Source organism: Molothrus ater, chromosome 1 (assembly GCF_012460135.2).
Source record: "Molothrus ater isolate BHLD 08-10-18 breed brown headed cowbird chromosome 1, BPBGC_Mater_1.1, whole genome shotgun sequence".
Lineage (NCBI taxonomy): Eukaryota > Metazoa > Chordata > Aves > Passeriformes > Icteridae > Molothrus > Molothrus ater.
Genome location: NC_050478.2, coordinates 21,608,745 through 21,622,054, shown reverse-complemented (window position 1 = coordinate 21,622,054; position 13,310 = coordinate 21,608,745). Strand labels below are relative to the sequence as shown.

General features: G+C 38.5%; 1 protein-coding gene across 1 annotated transcript in view; it reads right to left on the bottom strand.

The window, feature by feature from the left end:
* Positions 1 to 13,310, bottom strand: part of ITGA8 (integrin subunit alpha 8) — a 110,815-nt gene that overhangs the window by 67,331 nt on the left and 30,174 nt on the right. The window contains exon 14 of the mRNA XM_036403746.1: positions 1,060 to 1,105. Coding sequence (XP_036259639.1) covers positions 1,060 to 1,105 — 46 coding nt within the window. The remainder of the gene's footprint in view (positions 1 to 1,059; positions 1,106 to 13,310) is intronic.

Here is a 13,310-nt window from a genome sequence, read left to right as displayed (position 1 = left end):
CTTCACTTTTGTGCAACAGGGAAAACCTTTTTTTGCCTAGAAAATTTCAGTAATAAAATTCTATTTCAACAGTATGACAAGTTGCATATTTGATACATTCTGGCCAGGAAATGGCCTCCTGCTATTCACTTTATTAAATTACATAGAACACATTTTATTGTTATTGAAAATACACAGTGGATCTAATTCTTCAATGTTTTATCCTGTGCAGTCACTCATGGCATTGCAAAGTATTTGCATGATTCTTTCATAGCACAGAAGGAAAATCAGGACTTCTCACTGCACTCACAGCATTAACTGAGATAAGCCAACATTCCTGTTTTACAAAATTTGTATGCTGTCACAAACATTCAGGGGGGAAGCAGAACATGCCTTTTCCCAGTCAGGTGCTGTTGGGAATACAGACAAAAAGAAGCCAGACAGGAATCAGAAATATGACAACATGTTGTAGCAATGGATGGTGAATGCTTAAATGAAATGAGCTGTCAGCATGGCTGGACTAAGAGAGCATTAGTAGATTTTATGTAAATGCTTATGTATTTGGTAGCCTCAAATTTTACATCTAATCAAAAAGTGCATTTAGTGAAACTCCATAGTCAGCAACAACTTTTTGTTTTGCAATGTGGGATCTTGTGGGATCTTGTGCATTGTTTTAAACTGAGGCTAAAAGTAGCAGTCTTTATTTTCAATAAATGGTTCATGTCTTAACATACACAATCTCTGAATATTGGTCACTTTAAAATTTCTTAGTAGCACCAGTTCCCCAGGAAAGAAATAAATTTTCAACCCCATGCCTTTAAAATTTCTTATTTAAGATTAACTAAAGACTCAAACATTCTAGAAGCTGCTTGAGCTAAGCCTAAGCATGGAAATTTTCATTGAAAATTACAGGGTTTGAGCATGGGAAAAAACATTTGTTTCTCAAAAGATGTTTAATTTATCATCTCTAATGACCACCTTTTACACACTGCAACAGGGAAATAGGAATATGGCATTTTTAAATTTTAATATCTCCCACCAAAACTGTGAAATACCAAATGCATTGTATTTACCACATACCTGTAAACAACTGCTTTTCCAGCTCCAAATGCACCCACAATTAAATCTGGAAAAACCAAAATACCAAAATGGTTTCAGAATAACTATACAGTAATCTCTCACACTTTTTTTCCATTATAAATTAGATTATTTACATTAACATTGCAGTAATATCAAACAAATATAATAATTCCTTTTTAAGCAGTTTTCCTCATGAGTGTGAAGAACACAAGTGTGTTTTACCTGAAGTAAAACATTTCACATGTCTGAGATGCTGTCATAAATATCTCAGTTGTAACCAGTAACTACCAAAGTATTTAACACAATGTCACCCACGTCACAATCTCATTTCTCTCCAACTTTTATTATAGGGGAAAAAATTCCATTAAACTCTATGTATTTTATTCAGACTCCTTAACTGTCCATTAAATGAAGAGCTGCAAAACAATTTCTTGCCACTTTCATATAAGTCATGTTGAAACTTTACAGTTTTCTTTCTTGACAATCCTTCCATTCTGCTTTGTGTTTTAAGTGATTTGTTCATTAATTTAGGCATTACATCTCTGTGCAAATAAACACAATGTAAGGTCAGAGGATGGCTGATTTCAGAGCCTCTAATGTTTCCAGCACTGTAGCAATATGAGAAAAGGCTCACAACAGTTATCCATCTAAAGCTGTCATTTTCCCTGACAGATGGAGTCAGCAACACAGGTGCTACACTGGGATTTGGGCATGTCTTTGTCAGTGGCCATTGGCCTGGGTTTGGGAATCTACAGGCCAGAATGTTTCCTCTTTCTGCCTGGAGTCCCCATGTAGTGATCTCTGGAAAGATCCAGACTGGCTTGCTGATCCATTCAGGCCTCCTGGAGAAAAACTGGAGCCAAGCCATGAGGAAAAAGGATCAACTTTCCTGCTGCCTCTGCCTTTGGAAAGAGCTTTGGTTCATTTTCAAAGCCCCCAGAGTCCATCTGGGCACAGCTTTCATTCCACTGCTGCTATCATTCAACATGACTGACATGTATCCAATTCAGAAGACTGAGCCTTACAACAGCAGTGGTACAGACTGGCAGCCTAAACTGAACTAAGTAAGTTAATTAAATGAATACTTGGGCTTGTAAACAAACCCTTACTTGCTGCTTCTATAGTTGGGGCACTGGTTTGCTTAAGAAGCCCTGAAGTCATCAAGCATGATGGAAATACCAAGCTTTGATGTTAATTATCTGGATGGATTTGGTCCAGGGCTGGCAGTGTATTTTCTAGGGCTCCTCCATCTTTCAGATGGTCAGGATTTCAAAAAAAGTAATAAACAAATACTTCACATGGGCAACAGCCAGTCCTTCACTGAATTCCATTAATTAATGTCCTAATAGGACCAGACATGGACAGTTTATGAGTCTGATCCTCTTTTTGTACAACATTTACATTTTTCTAATTTCATTGGCCTTAGAGAAATATGTTTCAGGGTCAGGAACACTTTAAATAGCAGAAGAAAATAAGTGATTTTATCTCCTTTTTGGGACATTTGTATGTCATATTCTTTGGTAGCTTTTACAGACAACTTGCCCACAGTACCAAAAGCAAAAGATGTTTTCCTCTTAAATAAACAACTAATTGAGACAAAGCCATCACCATGAAGGCTGCACCACACACAAACAGAACTTTTCCTGGCAGCTCACTTCTAGTGGCACCCGTAGCAACCCTCCAAAAAATTTAATATTTTGTTGATTTTTATTTTGCTTGCGTCCAAAGGAATTTTTATGAGTTTTGTGCTTGGTGGGGTTTTCTTCTGCTTGTTATTTCTTAAGGAAAAAGAAACATTATGTTATGAACAGAAAGTGAAAGACAAGATGGAAAGGGTTTCTGTTCTGCTCTTCCCAGCTGGGCATTTTTTGTGAATTCTATAACAGACTTGACTTAGGATGTGTACTGGTTCATACTAGACCTGATAACTCAAAAGGTTTCAGGGTTATGTTGTAAGAGACAAAACAGGTACATATCCAAGACTTATTCAGATCTTGGCCTAGTGATGACTTCATAATACACTCTTTCATTAAAAAATAAAGGTTAAACACACAACTTGGGTAAGCTTAATAAAATGCAACCAAGTAGAACCTGAAGGTGAGAAGAATGAGTCTGTCAGACACAGCTGGCCTCACTGGTGTGAGTGCAATTTCAGTATGTGCTGCTGTGCAAAGGTACCCTCTATCTTGGCATCCCCACTTTAATATTCAAGAGGATTTTGTACATCTGCTTAATGGTTAAATCCTGGTTTGTCTGGGACAGAGCCCAGCTTATCTGAAGACAGAGGGTGATGGGTCTAGAGGAGCAAATATAGGCCTCAGCCACCAAAAGACTGGTTTTCCATGAGCAATCTTTCTTCTGTGCCACTTCATCCAGGTTTGGAGACACAGCAAATAGGATGAGGATTCTCAATCATGGCACCACCACAAAAGCCCAATTTGAGACCACTTTAAGGGCAGCCAGGACTGTGCTCATCCTGCTCTTGTTTGGAGGCTCTTATTTTCACCCTGACATGTCATTTGTTTTCTGGTCTAAGTCGTGCTTATTCTTGATCTAAAGAGCTTGAATGAGTGAAACCACAGAGGAGGTGAAAGTGGAATTAAGAATGAATATACAAAAAAATTCCCCATAATTATAGCCAGTGGTAACTTCTACAATCTAGTGTAAGGACAAAATGATTATATATTCAAACAGAGCATCCACTGGAAGATTAATTAGGGATTTTTCTTTGCTTTGTCTTGTTCTGTTACAGAGCAGTAATTTCACTCTTCCTTCTTTCATTGCTTTGTGGGGTGCAACTCCTATACCCATAATTGGAAAAAATCGCTTTTGATGTTGATACAAATGCATGAGATTTGAATACACAACCAATCAGAGCACTTTTACAAGCAGAAGTTTTGAATTTGTTGAATGTTCTGTAGAAGAAAAGTTACTAATCATTTCTGTGAAAAAAATGCATGAGATGTCTAAATTATCTGAATTTTGGCAACTTTCCCCTTCTAAAAATAGAAGTTTTCTTTATTAATTCTTGTTAATGCTGCACATGCAATGTCACTGATGCAAAGATCACTAGCTGAAAAACAAAGTTTTAACAAGCAATTACAGAGCAAAAGAAGCCAGCTTAAAAAAAAAAACCAGCTTAACGCCTTACAACCCTTCCAAAGAGAGCCTGGAGAAAAGCCTACTCCTTTGCATCAGTGAGGGTTTGTTTTCAAGCTCAGACTAAAATGTGCGATTAAAACATAAAAACAAGGACAAAAAAAGTGTAAGAATCACAAAATCTCCTTCATTTCTTATTTTCTCATATTTCATGTTTCTGGGATGATGAGGGACTTCATTGGTTTAGTTAAATTATCACTTTGCCTACATTGTTTGAGAAGATTTTCCATCAGCTGCTCACCTGCAGAGAGCCAAGATCTGTAAGGAAGGGTTGGCATCAGCACCTATGTGATTCTGCCTCATTGCTATTGAGGAATAAATGAGCTGTGGGGTCACAACCCCACTGCAAAAATTAAGAAAACAAGCATGGAGCAACTCCACAGGAATTTTTAACTTCCATTTTTAACACAGCTTGTGGCTTGTATGCAATAAAGTCCCAGCTGGTGGGGTTTGCAGAGCTTAATGCTGAAACAAGTGTCTTTGGGACATATTTAACTGAAGTCAAGGGGCACTGCACAAAATTAAACAATCCTAATGCTTTTTTCAAATACTTCAAATTTACTTTGCTCTGAAGAGAAAGGTTGCAAATGCTGTCTGATGCAAGAAGTCTATTTTCTGAGATAAAATTATAAAAATTTAAGGTGATGGCACTGAAAGGGACACTGGATTTTGTAAGCTTGTGAGTTCACTTGCACCTTCTGCCATGTGACTGTGCCAAACCTGAAACACTGTGTGATAAAGGGGCAGAAACTTGCCATGATGCTCACTAAACCTTCAACCAAATGAAGGAAGTAGGAAGATCAACAAGGTCCTACTTCCAGTCTCAACAAGACATATTCCTTTATTAACTCAAGAAAATTTTTTTGATTCCCTCATATTTTTAAAGGTCAACCCCACTCTCTCTGAGAGATGCAGCCTCAGGAAGTCTGAGCAGGGAGAACATGCATCATGTTCAGCACCCTACACTTGATTGGAGCCTGTCCAGCAATCCCAAGAGAAATTGCCAAGACATGGTGTCTCAGATCGGTACACGGGGGACAGTGGCCAAGAAAAACAACCAGGGAACAAGTACATAACTGGCAAACACCTCAGTTGTCAGAAACCTAAAAACGAAACAACAGCTGAGTCACCTCCCTGCTGCAGCTCTACCAGGACACAGGCAGGAAAGTGATACACTTGGGGACTCAGAATTATTTCCTGACAGATTTAAACATAACTTCATGCAGTCTGTCAGCTTCATTGTGCAGTATAAAAAGGGACTGGAAAACAGTTACATTCTACCTGAGTATAGGTGCTAATGGAAATTTTGTACAAGGGAGAAAACTGCCTAACTATAAACTCAATTAAAAATTCTGTGTAAGCCTTTTTGCTTTTTTAATTTTTTTCATCAGATCAGGAGCCAAAAAGGCCCATGATCATATCTCTATTTGTTTTCTAGGACTTCAGTGTGCATTACAAACCCAAATCTCAGTAGGAAAGCTCTAGAATAAAAATGCCTTTAAATGGCCATCACTTCAGGCTTGACCACAGTAGAAGACACAGGCCTGTCCAGCACAGCCACCTTTACTCAAGAATTTTAGTTAAACAAAACAGCCATCATTTAAAGCAGAGTCACTTTCTTGCAATCCTATCATTGTCAGCTACCTTAATCCTCTGTTTTCAAACCATTCTGGTAGCAGGTCTTTAACAGGTAGCTTTAACAACACAACAATATTATTCATTATATTACAAAAAAAAATCCCAAAGAGGACAATTAATGATTTGTCACTTAAGTAAAACACTACTCACTGGGATCAATTCCTTTACTCTTATATTCTATTGGGCACAATACTGAGATTTCATAACATATTGTAAGGAATTTTAGAAAAGCATATCTAAAATTACAGAGATAATAATTTTCCCATAAAATCAACATATTTGTACACAATTCTTGGCTTGTCACTACATTTTTGACTGATTATTCATGTGAAAAATAATTAGCTGGTAGAAGCACATCAGCTTTTCTGCATTTGCTGGCAGAACCCAAGCCATTGTTCTGGCACCCATACATAGCAGTCCTCTCTTACCAGAGCAGATGCAGCTTCTCATTGATTTAATTTGTTTGTCTTCCACAAATCTCCTGGACCAACTTCATAATTTAATCATCACTAGATTCCGATTTGTAATATTGTTGGCACAATGCCTACTGTTCTCAAAAAAATTTATTAATCTGAAGAACTCTTGCCTCTCAGAAAGAAATTTGAGGATTTTCTTCCTGCTGTTTGAGTTAATGTACTCAGCAGATGGAGCTGTTAAATATTCCTGTTTTATTAAGATTAGACTGGATTACTGTAGTTCTGTGGAAATTTTGTCTTCTTATTACACTTCTTTCCTTCTTAAAATGTTTATAGAGTAGTTTGATATTACGTACTACGATATTCTAACTAGTATGATATTCTTAAGATAATAACTGAGTCCAAGATAGCAAGGCATGAAGGTGCCTTTATGCATTTTCCTGTGCTGATAAAGGCTTGACTATAAAGAACAACCAAAAGAACAGGCAAACAGCTGTGTTTGTGATGAAGTAGGATACCTTAGATGAAGCTTCAGTGGCACTGATTCCAGAATGACTCTCTTAAGTTATTGAGGAAGACTTACACAAGCATCTAAACAGGCAAGGAGCAGAGACAATAGTGTATAATTTATTTGAGCAATTAACTAATCAACAGTCTTCGAATAGTGAAGTCATCCAAAGCACTGTTCTGAATCTACCCACACTGTCAATAGGAACTGGTTAAATCATCCTGATTCAGAGACACATTCAAAGAAACCCCAGTCTTTGGGAGGATATGCCACAAGAAGAAAGCAAGTTTAATGAGTTGAGTAAGTTATTCATTATAAACTATTTGCTCAGCTATAATCAGCCAGAAAGTGACTGAACATATGCTGAAATGTGAGGGTGGAAACCTTACAGCCTAGAAATGTCTGAGCCCTGTACAGATAGATGAACCAGCTGGAAGTGCAGCATCATCACCTAGATAATCACAGACTACAGGCTCTCAGTGGGGCCAGCTTTGAACAGATGCCCAGAAGCCAAAAGAAACAATTTTTTTTCCCATTAAACAGATTAATGGATTTCTTTTGTTCCTATAAAAATTGAACTATGCTAATAGAAAAAGACAAATAAATGTATAAATAAAATAAACTATAATTCAAAATGCATGCCTTTGCCTCATTCCCTGCTCCAGGCCTTGATAACACATAAAGCTCAGCATGGAGCAAAGGGGCCCTAAAAGCCCCAGATTTACAGGACAGTGGAAGCTGCCTTGAAAGATGTTATTATGCATCCCAGATGTCCCAGCACAGAAGACAGGCAGGAAGATTGTGCTGAGGCAGGTATTTCAGAATATCTTTATGCAAAATTTGTCGAGCTGCTGTTACAGAGAATCCCATGGTTATATAAATTGTGTTACAGTCTTCACTAGGATCACCTCAGACACAGCACAATGCTGCTTTGCCATGTCCTCAGCTTGGCACAGAATTCCAGCTACCACTGTATTTGCACTCAAACTGATTGGAAAAGCCCATATTTTATGGTTTTTCAATCTCATCAGCTCCCTTATTTCTTTAATCCCATTTAGTTTTTTTCATGACTGTCAATCCAGAATAATGGCATTAAACCAGTTTTTACTATTGCAGCAGAAGTGAGATCGGCTCTTGTCTTTTGAATATGACCTTAGAACATGAGTTGTCAGAAAACAGTGAAATGGATCATCTGCTGAAAGATGTTACAGTTATGTCAGTGCTAGTAAAACAGTGCTAGAGAATGTGCCTGTATGCTGTATCTTTACTATATGCAGTGGTATCATTAAAACAGCCCTAACACAGTTCACCCATGCCAATTATTAGACTACAAAAGTGAGCATGCAGTAACCCTGTTTTGGCAAAAAAGTGAGTTTGATAGTGTGCACAAGGAGTGTTCAGAACCAAAGACAGCATATTTCATTTACTAATGTAGATGTACCTCAAGAGGATTAACTGGTCTTTTACTTCAAATACTGGGTCCATGTTGTGTATTGGAGAGATACTGAGTATTTCAGGTAAATATGGTATTAAGCTTATCAGTGCCATGCTTAGGAGACTGGGAAAGCTGCACATCATGGCTTGGCACAGTCTATCTGACAGAGATGCCTAATCTGCTTCCTTTCACTAGTCTTACCTGACTACAAAGTTTAATTAGATTCTGCCTCTTACATGACTACAGAGAAAGGAGCATCCATCCATTAGTTACCATCATCACCACTGCTTGGCATTGCACTCCAGCTAGGTGAGGAGGAGTGCAATTCTGTTTGGGGCAGAAGGTGATGAACACAAGCACAGACAGGGCAGCAGCATGAGCAACACAGCTGTTAGGATGATCAGCACAGTTTTCTGCCTCTGCTGCTTCCCAGGGTTGAAAGTTTCCTCCTACTGCCCCCAAGCCTGCAAAGCAGAGACTTCCATATTATTATCACCCCTGTCTGTGCTGATAAAGGAACAGTTCTGGGTACATAACATCTGGAATATCTGTAAGGATGACACAATTTATGGAACTCCCTCCTGGAAAGCTGCAGAGATGTAAACCAAAGGTTGTACTTAGTAACAAGATTCAGTCTTCCCTGTTGAAAAAATCTCTGTATTTTCACAATGCTGAGAGGTCTGTTACTGTTACAGTGACAGCACCTGGGCCAGGACAGCTGAAGTCAGATGGTGACACTGAGAGAACTGCTAACAAGGAGGAAAAGCAGCTCTGTCTGCATGCTGTCTCTACCAGAGAAAGTTCCATTTTTAGGTAAGATGTTGACTAGTTAGTTATTCAGCTGTCTGTACCCTGTATTTGTGCAATAAAAGCAGGGCATGTGCTTGAGCACTGTGTACTGTCCATATTTTTGTGTTGTTAGCACAGATTAGCTGTGATTTTAGTGTGTGCAAGTTAGTACTCTCCCAGACAGCAGCTGGGAAAGGTCTGGGCCAAAGACCTTCCACAAAAGGGAATATGGGTACTGCCATCCTGTTCCAGTGGCTTCATCTGATAAGAGTGAGCTGTGCTGTGCCATGTAGCCTCAAGCCCAGACCACAGTTCCTGGCCCAATTTATTTTCTTGTACAAACATGATTACTGATAGCATTGAAAAATATTTGGGATTATTATTTTTTCAAGTACTAATTCTGATTTCCTTCTCAGTAGAGAAGATACAGCTCTTTTTTTATGTTTGTTAAATATGAAACCCAGGTCAATGGTAAAATCTTTATCAGAAACTTTACCCATACACAAGTCATAAACTACTAACTGCTCTTTGCATGAAAATCTATGAAGAAGAGAAGAGGCAGCAGTGGTGGCAAGACTGAACAATCATTTGGTACAGCAGAACTGGTGTGCCATTCTCCACTGCACAAGAAACAATTAAATATATTAGAATTCCTTCCACAGAATTGCTAAAACACGTGGCTGATAGAGGAAATATGTTGGAAGTCTGTAAAATAACTGGACTGCAGAACTGCTCACTGTCTATTCAGTGTAAGAACTAGAAAATGTCCAGTGGAACATTCAAGATTTGAATGGGACACAGTGAGAATTACTTCTTCACAGGCAATTCAGCTGGGCTGTGGGGTCCCTTGACAAATGCTGCATGTGCCAAAAGTCTGCATGAGTTTTACAGTTGATTGGTCAAATTCATGGAAGAAAAGTCTGTCAAACTATACTAATTTTGGAGGTGCCATCTCTTACTCTGGGCCACCTTGATATTCTGGTTGGTTAATGCTGGGTGAATATTCTGGGAAGTATCACAACAACTGTACAATTCCCAGGATATCTGTTGTTGGCCACTGTTGGAAACATGCTACGGTGCTAGACAGAGCTTTCATCTCTATCAGTATGGCTGGATTATGTTCTTCCTTGTCTGCTCTGCTACTCCACCATTAAACCTGCCTGTGATTAGTTTTCTCCCAAATTTATTATACAGCTGGATCATGGGGGACAAGAGACTCTCTCTGCCTTTCCTAAGACCAGAAAGTGGGGGGGTGGGGGAGACTCTCTCCCTTTGGTTGCAGGAAGAGGAGAAAAGAGAAACCACTCCATCCACAGGAAAGCTGAGGGATTTGAGGAGCTCTGTGTACTAGGGAGTCTTCCTCTGCTCCCTGTTTCCTTCTCTGTTCCTGAGCTTATACTGGCATTTGGATGAAGACAGGAAGATATTACTCCCTATACCAAATGGTCTCTCTTCTCCAAAAGGCTAATACATAGATCTCAGTTTGAGTTGAACTCCCAGCCAAGAGAGGATTTAACCTTTTTCCAATGGGAGAAAAATTTGACTGTGATTCACCCTCACTTTTTAGTAACTGTATTACCCAACTTGTAACCAAAAAGCACTGGGGTTGCTGGGGTCAGAACAGCAATCCCAGGATAAGGCTCAGTGGTCTGTGATAAGAAGCCATATGGACAGGTGGTATCTTCTGCCCTCTAGGTCAGTGACCTGCTCCCAAAAACATTACCTTATGGTCTGATTTAAAGAAGGCCTGAACCTCCAAAAACTCTGAAAATGCTATACAGTACATTAGAAATGAAATGGCAGAGTAACTCCCAAGTCTCAGACTCCCATTTCCTAGCATGAATATGCTGCCTCATGAACAATGTCAGGCACAAGTGCTTGAGTAAATTATACAAGCTCAGCTGTAGTTATAGAGGTCAGTCTTGAACAATTGAACTCTAGCCATGGAAGAGCTACATGCTTGGAGAATCTCACCTTACACAGTGGCAATACACGCTTATACCTGCAGACATTACAGCTGTCTCTCATCTCCCAGTCCAGAAATTCTGAGAACAGAACTTCTGAGAGTGTTAAGTCAGAATAATCTGATTTTACTACATTTTTTCTTTTTAGAAAAGGGCCACTTTTAGAATATGCACACTAGAAAGCTTAAATGAAAATTTTTGTGGTTTTTTTTCCCCCCTAATCTTTCACAATCTTCTTTGAATCACAGGCACAAACAGTAGTTTGGGAAGCATGGAATTAAAGGCTAATTTTCTAGACTTTCTATAGTCAGCCAGGCCCCATTTCTCTAAAATAAAACTTCCTTCCTAATCCTTCCAACTTCAGTACCTTGTTTCCTCCTTTTACAAGGGTTGCCCTTAGGCGTTTCCGTCAGGAGGTGAAGAAGGAAAGCTCTTTGACACGAGAAGGATTACTTGATTCATTGCCTAGAGTGTTTATCCTAGGCTTGCATTTCCCTGTATTATTTCCTTTTTTTTTTTTTTCCCTTTTCCCATAGGAAGGCACTCTATTTTTGTGCTAGCATTGTGCCATGTTTGCACTATTTTTACAGCTCTGTTTTGGTGCTCCAAATCTTCATGAATTAGGGAAGAGGTGGTTGACTCATAGTAAGGGATTTTTCATCTCATTTTCTGAGAGATTTTCAGCAGTGCTGTGGACTGCTCATCCAGGGGAAAAGCTAGTTACAGTAAATGCAGGGTGGTGTTTCTTTTGTTTGTTTTCATTTTTTTAATTAGGTAATTCCTGTAGTAAAACCAAATGCTCTAACCCATAGCGAGCTGATAACACAATGTGAAATTCTGCAAGTAGGATGCATGTTGGAGGCCACAATGACAGAGAGAGAACACACAATTATACTACAATTCCTCAGTGCACATTTAGAAAGATCAAGACTGATCACCCAAACTTTCCACAAATTAGCTTAAAAGATGCTCCACATAAAGTATTCTAATACAGCAGCAAGACTTATACTCTTCTCTATGTGAGTCAAAGAATCTCTCCCTTCCCTCTATCTTTTCAATCTTAGAAATGCCAGGAATGCAATATCCTGTTTCCTTTGGTTTTGCTGGGGGCCTTGTGGGTGCTTTAGGAAATGTTTAAATGCTGAAACTTTAATAAAGAGCTCTGTTGTCCAAGAGAACCTCATTAGTCATGGACAATGAAAGACTATTAATAGCAACATCAACAATATGCAAACAAAAAGTCAGAACAGTGTTTAAAAGCACTTTCTTTTCTCTAATGCTAAAGATCTTCTTACTTTAGTCTCATGATAGCCTCACTTTATTACCCTGCAGTCAGCTTTTCTGTTTGCAAAACTGTAATTTCTACTGTAAACACTCCTTCCCAGAAATTGCCTTCTGCTTTTGGAAAGATACCTCTTTCAAGGCTTTTACAATCCATCTCAGAAAGGTAAAAGATCCTGTTTTTGTCCCTTTGAAAAATTACAATTTTCACTTTTGAAATAGCACAACTTTTAAGAACTCTAGCCTTGAAATAACCCAGGGTAACAAGAGTGATTTCACAGTAAGTCAGGGAAACGTGGACTGTTAGGATTTTACTGTGGATGAACCTTTCACAGTAAGAAAATACCAAGGCTTTTGAATTGCCATGAAAAGAAACAGAACAGATTTGTTTCCAGATGAGAGAGAGAGTAAATACAAGCACACTTACATTCAGACTACTTAGATGGTAGGAAAAATTTTCTTTTAAAAACAAATGCTTCCCTGAAAAACTTAATGTTACAAACTTGATAAATGTGAATGCATGTAAGGTAAACTCGTTAGGAAGAATCAAAGCTAACCTAAAAAGGAAGAGTCCATATCTCAAAATGAAAACATAAAAGGGATGGAAAGGCCCAAATAAAATTGCTGCTTTAAGCAATTTGCATTCTCTCTGCTTTTTTGTAATGCAAAGCCATTAACTATATATAGCTCAGTGTCTCTTTGGTCAGCAAAAAACAACTCAGAAACACAACCAAACCAATCCCTTCTTCTACAATGCAACATGTTTTTAATTAAGAAAGAATGCCAGGATGAAGGAGACCTTACAAGTTCAATAAACTGAGACCATTCAGTTTTTGGAAGTGGGGGAATAGGGTTAAGGTTTTCATTGTAAACTTCACATGTTTTATGTTAATACAACTATTTCAGCCCTTTCTTGACTTTCTGATCATGTCTTTTGACAGGAAAGGGAGTATTTGTTTTGTCTGTTTTTAACTCTCAGGAAAGCAAACTAGAACTGTCCAGAAATGTCTATCCTTTATTCTGACCTCTGCCTTCCAAAAGGAGCAGTTTAGGCATGATGA